This window comes from Lutjanus erythropterus, chromosome 24, assembly GCF_056507025.1.
Source record: "Lutjanus erythropterus isolate fLutEry1 chromosome 24, fLutEry1.hap2, whole genome shotgun sequence".
In the NCBI taxonomy this organism is placed as follows: Eukaryota; Metazoa; Chordata; class Actinopteri; order Lutjaniformes; family Lutjanidae; genus Lutjanus; species Lutjanus erythropterus.
Window position 1 is genome coordinate 17,766,514 of NC_139340.1, and position 12,534 is coordinate 17,779,047.

At 37.1% G+C, this 12,534-nt stretch overlaps 2 protein-coding genes across 2 annotated transcripts; one reads left to right on the forward strand and one right to left on the reverse strand.

Annotated features, from left to right (window-relative positions):
* Positions 1 to 2,536: 2,536 nt before the first annotated feature.
* LOC146304946 (claudin-34-like) lies at positions 2,537 to 4,730 on the forward strand. Its single transcript, XM_084713702.1, has one exon. The coding sequence runs from the start codon at positions 3,584 to 3,586 to the stop codon at positions 4,313 to 4,315; it is 732 nt and encodes a 243-aa protein (XP_084569828.1). The 5' UTR covers positions 2,537 to 3,583; the 3' UTR covers positions 4,316 to 4,730.
* A 4,943-nt stretch (positions 4,731 to 9,673) lies between these two features.
* sumo1 (small ubiquitin like modifier 1) lies at positions 9,674 to 12,455 on the reverse strand. The gene is made up of 5 exons (XM_084713692.1): positions 12,306 to 12,455; positions 11,848 to 11,922; positions 10,579 to 10,656; positions 10,290 to 10,361; positions 9,674 to 9,777 (listed from the first exon to the last, which is right to left on the reverse strand). Exons 1-5 carry the CDS (start codon positions 12,315 to 12,317, stop codon positions 9,709 to 9,711), a joined length of 306 nt encoding a protein of 101 aa, XP_084569818.1. The 5' UTR covers positions 12,318 to 12,455; the 3' UTR covers positions 9,674 to 9,708.
* Between the last annotated feature and the right edge of the window lie 79 nt (positions 12,456 to 12,534).

Below are 12,534 nucleotides of genomic sequence, written 5' to 3' on the forward strand. Positions count from 1 at the left end.
TGTAGGTCAGTTTTATGTCATGTCACTGGAACAGGTGACTTAGAAAAAGTAATTCTGTCAGTAAGCAACTGCAGTAGCCTACAAATGTTTCAGCAGTTAATAACAATTGATATAGATTAGCTTTCATTAGATAATGTTAGTAAGCAAAACACTAGCTAATGATTGATGTGGGTTAGCTAGCTAGTTTTCAAGCATTTTGCTAACATTAACATTACATTACATTATAACAAGGAAAATATCTGCTCTAGAAACAAGGAAACTGGTGAAACTTGATCTAGAAAAGAGTCTCGGTATGATACCTAATGACCTTTGAAACAACCAAAAGTAGTTACCATTTATACTGTTTGCTCAGGTTGGGCAGTGTGGGTGTGTAGAGACAGATGGGGGGAAGATTAGTGTCAGTTATGATAGCAGAACAGAGCCAATCAGGAAGTCAAAACAATATAGAGATTATCAGAATATTAACGACAATGTTAAAGTCATAAATATACGTAAACACATATGCCTACATTCAGTGTTTACCAAACTAATTTTTCTATGGATCCATCTTTTAAAAATGACAGTCACGACCCGATTCATAATAGGCCTAATCAATAAATCTTGATGCATAAATTAATTTTGAAATGAAACATTTTATTGTCTTTACTGTTTCACCTTATATTATCTTGACACATGTTATTGACATGTTAAATACTGTATAAAAGAGAAATAAATGGACATCAGGTTAGTAGGACATAAAATTTTCTCCCTCTCATCAGGACAACAATATATACATCTTAAATATTTTATAAAAGTATGGCAGAATTTCCCACCTGTGGGTTCCAGTCTCTGGGTCTGACTGCTGTGAGTCATTTATAATCCAGTAAAACACAGATGCAGAAGAAGTAAAGTAATTTCCGCTTGTTTATGATCTCTGATGATGTATTTTTAGCTGTCACTCAACACAGTGAAATAGTAAACATCATCTGACACTTCTACAGCCTCGTGATGGAATATTTTGCTAACCACCATTTTGGACTTTTACTTAACTGTTAGGCAAAATGTCTTTTTTTAAGGAGAAATAAACCAAAATAAACAGAAATTCAACCATCACTGCAATGTTTGCCAAAGTTCAAATGTTCAGCTGTTTATGCTTTTTTATTCCAGCAAAACACAATGTTTTTTTCTAATGCTTTGTCAGATTTTAATTTCAGCTGTAGGTTCAAAAGTTAGAATGACCACATAAACTTGAACTTTAAAAGCACATTTTGGAACATTAAACTGTCACACACGTCTTCGTACAGGACAAACTTTCTCATAATCAAATCAAACTCTGACCAGTTCTACTGCTTTGTCCTGCTTTTAACACATTTTTGTCCTGAACTGCACCTATAAGGCATCACTTTGAGGCTGCTTTGCTTAAATTAATTTAAAAAAAACTGTAATTATCAACTTATATCACTTTTTATCTGCAAAGCTGCAATTTAAATAAACCTAAACACCAGTTGTATTATGGTGAAGCTCTATATGCTTATCAAAAGAGAAAATGTGGTGAGTTGAAAGTCACTGCACATATAAAAACTATATTACCGTAACTGTAACACCGTGCCTCTCCATCAGAGTCAATCATTTACTGTTTCATGACATGACGGGAAACTGTATCTAGGTTATTGGTGACAAGATGAGGAAGTGTTTTGTTGCGTCTGTAGATAAAAAAAAGACCCATCCCACTGAAGGGTTTCAGTCTGTTTCCTAGTTTCAGAGTTTGAAGACGGGTCACAAGGTGCTCAACAAAACGACACTCAGGTATGTAAAATTCAGGGTTTGACCTCTGAACTGAAGTTATGAGAAATATTTAATGTGATACAAGCAAGATGTCAGATTTAACTCTTTTTTTAATGAAATAAGTTAATTTTGCAGTAGGTTTATTTGCAAACTGTTTTGGACAGCAGAAAGATTCAGTATTTTTCGTTAAGATTCACATTTTTACATTTGAAGTAATGAAACTGATAAGAAATAATTGCAGTTATGAGTCCTCTGATGTTTTTGATCAGGGTTTTCTCATTGCTACACAAAAGTCATCATAGACTGAGGGAAAGTGATGTAACGATAAACATAATTTTATTCCATATTCTTCAAAATGTTTGTCAAGTTTCCTCTTATGCTGCTTTCAGTCATTGAATAATGCTGCATACTTGCATAGGAAATAAAATATTTAGCTTGCAGTGTATTATAATAACCAATATGATAATTAAGATAATAAGATACTTATTCATTTTTTTTGGTTTGTTGTTTGGCAAGTATCCGATAGTCTCTTGTGGTTTCAGTAATATGGCAACACTGTCTGAACAATATCATAAAAATACACTTTATTATCATTTGTGTGTCATGATCAAGCTAAAAAAAACAAAACAACTGTAACACACACACACACACACACACACACACACACACACACACACACACACACACACACACACACACACAAAATAAATAAAATAAATAAAAATTCTTCTCCTGGAGGTGAAGATATAAAATAAAACAAATTAGCTGATGTATAAAAAGCAGTGACAGCAAACCAAGAGAAAGAAATAAAATATAGTTGTGCGTTTGTCTGGCTGTTTAACAGCTTTGTAACTCTCATACTTTTATGAAAATCAAACAACAGAAGGTGGTAAACAAACACGTTCTGCAGTGCAATGAGCACATTAGATTAGCGTCATTTAAACCAAATATCAATAAATCATCATCCAATAAAACTGCACCTGGAGGCAACTGAGATGTTTTCCCACCATTGAGGGTCACAACGCTTGATTGTTAGGCATCGGCCATGTTGAGAAGCTTAAAGATTAGTTGTATTATTAAAAAGTTTCCATCTGAATCGCACACTTCTGGGACAAAGTTGGTGTGAAGTTGCTCAGGTCCCATGTTCTATGCTAACCCATAAGATCCTCAGGACATAGGCCCTTAGGAGCATAGGACCCTGGGAACCTTTCACCCAGGGAACATGTTCCCAGTGGGAATACAGGACCCTGGGAGTGCAGACCACAGGGAATACAGGTCACTGAGAACATAGAACCCTGGGAACAGACCCTTTGTTTCCTGAAGCCTGCCTTCAGTTTGTTTGTAGCCTAAAAATGGTGTATTTAACTCGTTAGCTTATTATCATGAAAATAGTTGCATAATAAAATTATCTTTTATGTTTGGGATGTTAGCATTTTAACATGTATTAGCATGCTTCACATTTAGCATGTTATAATGTTGTCTTGCAAGTCACACCATTGTGCTCTTTTGTCTTTTGTGCTGCTGCTCCACTGAAGTTTGTTTTCCCTAGTGAAGCACGTGTCTGTATTTCTGTCCTCTCAGAGGGAACTGCAAGTGATTGTTTACCAGGTAACTCCGGTGACAAGAAGCAAGCGTCAGGAAAAAAAGACGGCCTGCAAGGAGGAGAGGGAGTAAAAAGGAGCAAGACGGTGAATGGGCTGCAGAGATCTCGGCAACATGACTCTTGGAGAGGATACACCTTCCACTTGGCTCTGATCCCCAGTCTGGCTGGGATCAGGACTTTCTTGGTAATCTGTGGCTCGATCGTGGCTCTACTGCTATGACCTACCTGGCTCACACTGCCCACGCTCAGCTCGTTGCCCTCTGGGTGGGCTGCGTGGGCTGGACACTCACTGCTGTGGCCCTTGGACTCATCCAGTGGAGGGTTTGGCTGGTGTCTGACAGCGACGTCATCAGCTCAGGGGTGGCCTGGGTGGGCGTCTGGCGGGCCTGCTTCAACAGCCACACCCTGGTGTCCCCTGGCTTTAGGGTCATGCACTGCAAGTACATCAGCCTGACCGAGGCCTTCACGCCACCAGAGATCGCGGCAGGTCAAGTTCTCATGCTCCTGTCTCTGCTCGTGGGGCTGTGTGGGAACGCTGGTGGTGTTTATGCCTTGAGGAACATCTACTTTGGGATGGAGAAGACCTCGCTAACCCGTGTGGCATTCGTCACCACTGGTGTGCTATGCCTGTTGGCTGCCGTGATGTCGCTCATACCTCTCCTCTGGAACCTGAGCTCGGTGGTCACCAATCAGACCATAAACTTCCCCTCTGAGTTTGAAATGCCCCATGCTCCTGATTCTCAACACGTGGGGTCTGGCATTGGGGTTGGGATCGTGGGGACGGTCCTGATGATTGTCTCAGGGATTATTTTCTGTATGTACAAGATTCCAGTGAGGCTTCAGCCCAAAAACCAGGTGGACTTACCTGGACAACCTGACCACCAGGGGGCTGTAGCAAGCTCTAGGGGGTTAGATAACCCAGTGTTTGTATCTCATGAACACTTGTGATCAGCTTGTTTGGGACACTGTTTGGTTTGTAGCTACCTTTTGAAAGCTACAAGTTTGCCAAAGATTGATCTGTTTGGGTCTGTCTGTGGGACAAAACAAGTGGGCTGTGATCGCCAAGAAAATCACAGACACCTACTGTACTTACAGGTATCTGTGCTTCACTCAAGTATTTATTCTTCTGACAACTTTCAACCTGCACTCCCTACATTTTATCACAAATATCTGTACTTTCTGCGCTGCAGATTTTCAGAAAAGGATGTTTACTTTAGTCTTAATGCATTTAAAGGGAATTATTGATTTTTTTTAAATTTTGCATAATTTTTTTCACTTCTCCTTGAGTTAAGAAGTTCAATCAGTACTTTTGCTTCTACAAAAGTCTTTTTTTTTTTTTACACAAGTACAAGTACTGTACCTTGTTTGCTTCCTTGTTTGCAGCAAGAATACAATCAACTCGACCAACTGAAATATCTAACTAGAGAAATGCATGTCATAGCAGTTCGACAGGGAGATTTGTCAATCATAAGGCAGACACGCCCTACAGCATACCCCGCTTTATGATCTGTCTAGGACCATGATTTACAAAATGAACATCATGCTGTACTGAAGAAGACTTCAGACCATAAACTCATTAGGAAACTGTTTACTGAGGTCATTGATCAGGGCAGAAGTAGGACAATTTTCTCATAGAATTCTATACAATTAGACTTCTCTTTGCAACCACTGGAGTCGCCCCCTGCTGGCCATGAGACAGAGTTCTGGAGTTCTGGATCCCAATATATGGGTCCTGGCCTCTACTACAGATTGCTAAGGCATCACAGGGGTTGAGAGGTGTTGTTCATTTAAGGGATGTAAGAAAACTTAAAGAAAAAAAAATTAGTGGACCTATATCTCAAGATTCCATTCATGATTGTGAGGAAAATTAAATAAAATAGTTCTTCTTAAAGTTTAGATTATTATTTAATTTATAAAAATTCTAATAATCTATCAAATCTGACAGGATGGGGGCATGATGAAGTCCTGAACTATATTCACAGAGCCTTCACTCTCTGCTAAACAGTCACATCTTGCATAGAAAAGTACAGATTTAAAGAGCTACTAGAACAATGGCCAAGCATCAGAGAGAGGAAAACACTGAATTTGTCAAATTAGCCTATTAAGTATGTATGCTTGTTGAAAAATAAAAACAAAAATAACAAATACAGACAGAATTGTGTAAAATGTTCCTAAAAATATCAATAAAACTTATTTTGATCCAATTTGGGGTCGTCTGTTTACTCAGTGATTAAAAAAAAAAGGAGGAAAAAAGTTGGTCACCACTGGTTGGTGGTTTGGGAAAGACTCAGAATTCACAGAGGAAACTAATCTGAATAAATAAATACAAAAGGTTTTAGTTACAAACTGAGATTAACAGGAAGAAAGTTGAAAAGTTGTTTACGTAAATATTTATCAAAGCAAGGTAGATTTAAGTCAACATCTGGCTGGTGATGTGTTTCTAACACTGATTTATTCAGCAAGTCAGAAACACTGAGCTACAGCTCCGTCATTATTCGCTGTGACTCATTGAAATTTAAGTTCTGGGGGAGGAAGAAATGAATGACTCATCTCTTCTGAGCAAAATAAACTTAACGCCAGCGCCTCAGACTGCCAGGGTGAGTTTTATTAACATAACTTTATTAACAGCAGATTTGTGGTTTGGTTTTTTTTAGATTTGATGTGAAAAATATCAGCTAAAATTAAATTTACAGACTGAAAGCTGCAACTACTAAAGGAAGCTACTGTGTGTTAAAATGTCAGCCATAAATGATCCATAGAACAATATTTATAACTACAGTCTCACTATAATGTCATCTGCTCTTTTTCACCATTTATATCAAGTCCCTAAATATTTAATTTAAAGCTGAATGCTGTTGTAGTAAACAGTGAACTGCAGCAGATGAAAGAAGAAATTGGTTTTTTTTATTTTGTCATACCTCAGAGACAACCACTTCCTCATCAGACTATATCAGACATGACATATTGTATTGCTATGCAATATTGTGTATATTTTATTGTGTTGTGAACAATTTATAATAACCATTTGTGCTGAGCTAAAGTGTCTGGAATTTGGTGATTTTGTTTCTTATTTGGAATGAAAAATCTTTTACTGATTTGTTTTTTTTTCTCTCAGAACTATTATTTTGTATACAGATGCATAATTTTGGCCTTTTTTTGTGTTATTTGGTGTAAAAACGTCTTTCCTTTTTGTCCTCTTCCTGTATATTTTATATTCTTTATCTTGATGGTGTCCCTCAGCTCTTTACTGGTCACCTGTCATGAAACCTTATATATTGCACTGTAAATAAACATCGGTAAAAATACAGTGATGTAAATTGTTTTCCAGCTACTTTCCTCTCAGTCAACATCTGAGGAGCCACACTAAGGTGGGAGAAACAACACCAACACACTCATATTCTTTGGAGGTCTTCACATGTTGTGACACTTTTGGTATGAGGTGTATCAAAAAATTAAGTGCAAGATCATTTAGCCAAACTTAAGACTCACATCTCTGCAATAAAACTAAAGATCAAATGTGAAAATTAAGTTGTTTTCTTCCGAGTAAGTAGTTCAAAATTATAAAGAAGGCAAAATGACAGTAACTTAGAGAACATTTGTCCAAATATGTTTTCAGATTTTAAGTAAATAAATAGGTGCCATCCTGTCTCATGTAGCCTACAGTCTGTTGTCACGCAGTCTCATTTCTTTAATGAGAATCTGTATCAGTTGGATGCACTTTCACACTGAAACATTTACAATTATCACAGATAGAGTAAAAAGAAAAAATACTTAATAAAATACACAAAACAGTGCATTTTCTTTCTTAAATATTTTATTCAAAAAAAGCAAAAAGCTCATCTCCAGAATTTCAAACCATCTGTATCAATGTTCCTCTAATGATGAACAGTCCCTTCACCTCACTGAGATCAGTGTTATGGCTCAAATCACAGCTCTTCCTGCCCTCCTGTCTGTCTGTCTGCCTGTCTGTCTGTCTGTCTGTCTGTCTGGGGGTTTGGGTGGAGTTCACCCGAGCCGTTCACTGACGCACTAAGGAAAGAGAAAATCCAATTGAGGGAAATATTTTACTTCTAAGGACAGTTTTCATATTTTTTTTTATTGCATACACCTCTGGGTAACAGATTACTGCTTCCTCTCATTTAGAGAGAAAGAGGGTAATTATTTCCTTGAAAATTGCTTTTATTATTTTGGGATGGCAGTAGACACAGCTGACATGCTCCTGACTTCATATACATATGCACAAGCAACCCAGAGGTGTGGTTTAACCATCATACACTGCAGCTTTAACATGACAATTTGAGTGTTTGAAGAGTGAAATAACCACATTTTTTGTTGGTTATTTCATCCTTCAGGAGTTGAGCATCTCCATCATGCAAATATATCTCTATCTCACTAATTCCAAAGCTGACACTGTTTGGGGCTGCTGACAATCTTAACCTTCTTGAGGAACTTCATACAGAACACAGATTAAGAGTTTTATTCCAAAAACAAAAGCTTTATAAACAAGCGCTGACGGCACAGTATCACGTGTCACTGTTTGTAGATGACTATTTTTCCTTCAACAGACTGCTGGAGGAAAGAATCTTCTCAGTTTAAAATACTGCATGACTGTCAGCGAGTGAAATATTTCAATAATGGGTATATATTTAGATATATCACTACAGAATGAATCCCTCAAATATAAATAAAAAGACGACACTGGAGATACATATGACATATCATTCAAACACACTCTAATACTGAATACAACATATACAAGTAAAGCACAATTATCATTTAAAAATGTTTAAAATCTCAAATATTACTGTATCAGGTCAATTACTGTGATCATTTTACAATTTCAGGAGGGTGCAGTTCTTCAAACATGGCACACAGAGGCTCTAAATGCAAATTATTCAAATCTACAGAAACAAATGTTGACAGAGTCCTTTTGTGGTATTGAGACTGTCCAGTAATCCAGCTGTTTATGAGTACATACTGTGTCAAAGTGAAGCCTCTCTCTGGTAAGAATGTCTGCTAAATGCCCTGAATGTTAAACAGAAGATCCGTGGAATGAAACTGCCTCGGGTGCAGATAAGTTCATCTCTGACTTGGTGTACCAAACTCCTCTGTCAACAAAACTAACAAGTGTTCAAGCAAACCCGTTTCTCAATGTCCTGTACAAGAGAAATACATGCCAGATTTAAAGGAATGGTCAATCCAAAAACATATTTGTGACATTATCTGCTCAGCTGGCACAGTTTTGCATCAGCCTCCTCAAACTTAAAGGGATAGTTTGGGTTTTTTAAAGTGGGGCTGTATGAGAAATTTACCCTAAGAATATTTTCACCGTTTTACCTTCTTGTCAGGACAGCTTTTACTGATGGGAAACCGCTGTTATATAAGCCAAATATCGCATTCTTCAAAGCCAGCACACTCCCTTGACAAAAACAATAATTTTACCTCACAGAGCACAGAGGTTGCTGGTCCACCCCTGCCTTGATCTGGCAGTTTGTTTGTGTTATTGTGTGCATCTACTGTAGGTCACACACAGACTACTGAGAGGACCTCAACCAAAGCCACTTCAAAAAACAAAACTATGCCTTTAAAGGCTGGAAGAGTTTGTTTTTGGCAGGTCAAAAATCCAAAACTGCATCTGAGGTTTCGCCTGTAAGCTGCCTCGTCTTTTGACTAAAAGTCAAACAACAGTCAGAACGTCACATCATGTAAAATTTGATTTCAGCTGTTGAAAACTGTTTGGTAAAATTTTCCAAAACAGGTGCAGAGTAATTGCTAAAAAATCTACAAGATGAACAACTAAATAATGAACTTTTTGGACCATAAGTACAGCTGTTAAAGGATTGGCTGTTTGAAGACATTTTACTGTCATTTCTTTCCAGTTTTATAATCCAAGAAAAATGCTGTACAAAGTTGATATTGTCTCGTGATAACCTCACTCGTCTTGTGGCTGCAATAAGTGTGATTAGATGAACATTTTCCTTTTTGGATGAACTATTCCTTTAATACAGATTGTTTGTTGACATGGATTATTAAGAGACGACACAAAAAAAACAAACAAAAACAAGATGTCTGTCAGTGTGAATTTAGGTGCAACACTCACGTTGAATGCTATTGCTTGGGTCAACAATATGAGCATCCCTGCACTTCAGAGAACCAGAGACCTGCTTGTCCTTTTCCTCGTCCTAACTTCGGTCCGCTCACCTCCCTGCCCTCGCACATGGAAGCCCTGATAGAGTCAGTTTTGATCCAGATGGTTTGAAACGGAACCAAAATACGTACATACATACAAAATAAAATACAAAATAAGAAAAAAAACCAAAAGATTTAGAAATGTGGGAGGTTTAATCATTCCAAAGTCCGCCGGTCTGTTCTTGATAAACCTCGATGACGTCCTCGTCCTCCATCCCCAGCTGACATGAACACAGAGCAGAGGAGAGATGTGTTTTAGTAACAGAGTAAACACCTTAAGATTTTCCTTCTTACCATATTCTTTTTCTATTTTAATCATCTTCGGTATTAATTTCCCAAAATATGACAAGCCCCTAAATGAGCATTTCACCCCTATTCTTTTATTTACATCTGCAGAATTAAACATGCAGTATCTCATCCTGCAATTTTTGTCAATGCTGGAACGTTTATTAATATTTACATTTGTCCATTTAAGTTTATATTTCAGGGCTGTAATGTGTCTATAAATTGGTCCAGATTTATGCTACTGCAAAATTGCAGTAGTATAAATAAATATCCCCTAAACTCTCAGCAGTCCTTGTCATGCCCATAAAATATACCTGGATAATCCTGTTGGTCATAATAAAAAAAAAAAATTAAAACATATAAAATAACATACTTGTACGACTTTGAAGAAACAGACAACATGATGGATTAATAGAAAAGACAAAGGATGAGAGAGACACAAGTTTACCTCTTTTGGAGTTTGGTTGTCTGCGATTCTCTGTCCTTCAAACAGAAACCGTAGCGTGCTCGCCGGGACACCCTGCAAGAAACACATCGACACACACCAATCAGAAATAACAACCTCTTGTCCTATTGGAGCTGAGCTTCTAAAAAAAAGCTAGCCTGTGAATCCTCTGGTTCATTATCTCTTATTTAAAAAGTGAGTTATTTCTCTGTGCTTTGTTTATGGCTGGGAATCAAACTTCTGTCCGTCAGTGACAGGGAGCAGCTGATGCACTTCCCCTCTTTCCTCATACCTGTCTCTGGCTGTAAGACTCCTTCAGCTTCTTCAGATGTGTCGTCATTTTCACCTTAAAGTGGATTTCACTGCTGTCCTGTGGGCACAAAGAGAAAGTGATGAGGAGAAGCAGAGGAAACATCATGACAACATGGTTCAACAAGGTGACAACATTTCTGTAACATCGCTGTTACTGTAAGAAGCATGTGGTATCTGATTAAAACCAAATCACCTACTGGGAACTGTAATACTACTTATAATAATAACTAGTAAAAAAAAAACAATAACGATGTAATACAGTGTAATACAGTTTCAATAATATATATTCAGATAATGAAAGCTCAGAATCTGTGTAAAGGACTGTAGATAGAGCTGACATCTTTCCTTACACCAGCTAAAATTGAACTTCCCCCAAAGATAAACATGTAGCACATAAACATCATGTAGCATGTTGGTTCTAAAATTTTAGACAGTCAAATAACCATTGAGTGCACAATCAAACATTCTTTTTTGTAGGTAGGGATGGATATTGTAACTGACATTAAATTTTAATTCACAAAGCCCAGATTTAATTTAACTGATCAAAATTGTATTGGATCAGATAAATGTCACTACTGTGTAAATACAAATTGTTGCCCTGAATTTATTGTGAGAAATATCTTTTTATCACACGAGTAATCAACTATCATATCTGGGACTGCAAATAATGATTATTTCATTAGCAATTAACCTGTTGATCATTTTCTATATTAATCAATTAGTTGTTCAGTCCATGAAAAGGTGAGAAATCTTGATCAGAGTCTCCCAAAGCCCAAGGTGAAGTCCTCAAATATCTTGTTAACAACCTAGAAATATTCAGTTTACTGACATAAAGGACTAAAGAAACCAGAAAACATTCACAATTGAGATGGTGAAATCTGTATTTTTGGATATTTGTTTTCTTAAAAAAAAAAAATACTAAAAACAATTAATAATTTATCAATATAGTTGGTGAATAATTTAGGGGGTGATAACTAATCCCTGCAGTTCTAATTATGTGGACCACTTTTGGGTGGCATCTCTATAACTGTACCATTTATATAGAACAACCTGCACAAAACATTTGCATGAGTACAAATATGCTCTGGATCAATCAATAGAAAATCTTGAGTAAGTAGAAAATCAGTTATGTTAAACAGTATCAATACACTCATGTTGAACACATTTGTTGCTGTGGGACAATTTATTAATCAATAACTAATGTTTAGTACTTTATATGTTTAGGATAAGCTCGCCGAGACACACCTACCTGACCAATCACTTTCAATTTTATGTACTCTCCGTCCTTCTTGTCTCCCCCGTCTTGGCTGGACGGTTTTGTCTCCTAAAAATCAACAAAATAACAAAAAAGTTAAGCAGCAGCAGAAACATTTAAAAGCCACTTACAGTTCAAATAGGCCCGAAGGCTTCATTGCGCCGCTTTGGTCAAATCAAGTTCTCACACATGAGACTGTTTCGGTTTCAAAATGAGACTATCGCTTGTTGTTACACAGATGAACTTTGAAAATGCACAATAACCGAAGTTAGCTGCAAAGCTAAACGGCTAACTAAACAAGCAGTGGTTTCTGGGCCTGAAGCTTCATGAGCTAACAGTTAGCATATTAAATAACCAAATACGAGGTAGCAGTCACAAAAACACTGATCAGGCTCATTTATAATTTCCTATACAGTATAAACAATAAAGACTCTTTTAAGTTTATATCTTACCGTATCTGACATGTTTCTCCTCCGTATCTGTGGTGAAAAATACAATAGATGTAGCGTTAGCCTCCAGCCGCAGCTCTAGCTTGATGTTATGAGAATTCAACATCAAGCGGATGTGACGTAGTGAAACGTTTCTTTCAAAATAAGAATCCTTCTGGCGCGATAAGGCATCGTGACATGTATATTTTGTACAGATTCAAAGTCATGCAGTAACGTGTAAAAATAGAAGCAC

What these genes read in the sequence shown, in the direction of transcription:
- LOC146304946 (XM_084713702.1), top strand. Translation starts at nt 3,584, where the DNA reads ATGACCTACCTGGCTCACACTGCCCACGCTCAGCTCGTTGCCCTCTGG.
- sumo1 (XM_084713692.1), bottom strand. An exon ending in AGTCTTACAGCCAGAGACAG is followed by an intron (nt 10,362 to 10,578) that starts GTATGAGGAAAG and finishes TGTTTCTTGCAG; the next exon opens with GGTGTCCCGGCGAGCACGCT. An exon ending in ACAACCAAACTCCAAAAGAG is followed by an intron (nt 9,778 to 10,289) that starts GTAAACTTGTGT and finishes TGTTCATGTCAG; the next exon opens with CTGGGGATGGAGGACGAGGA.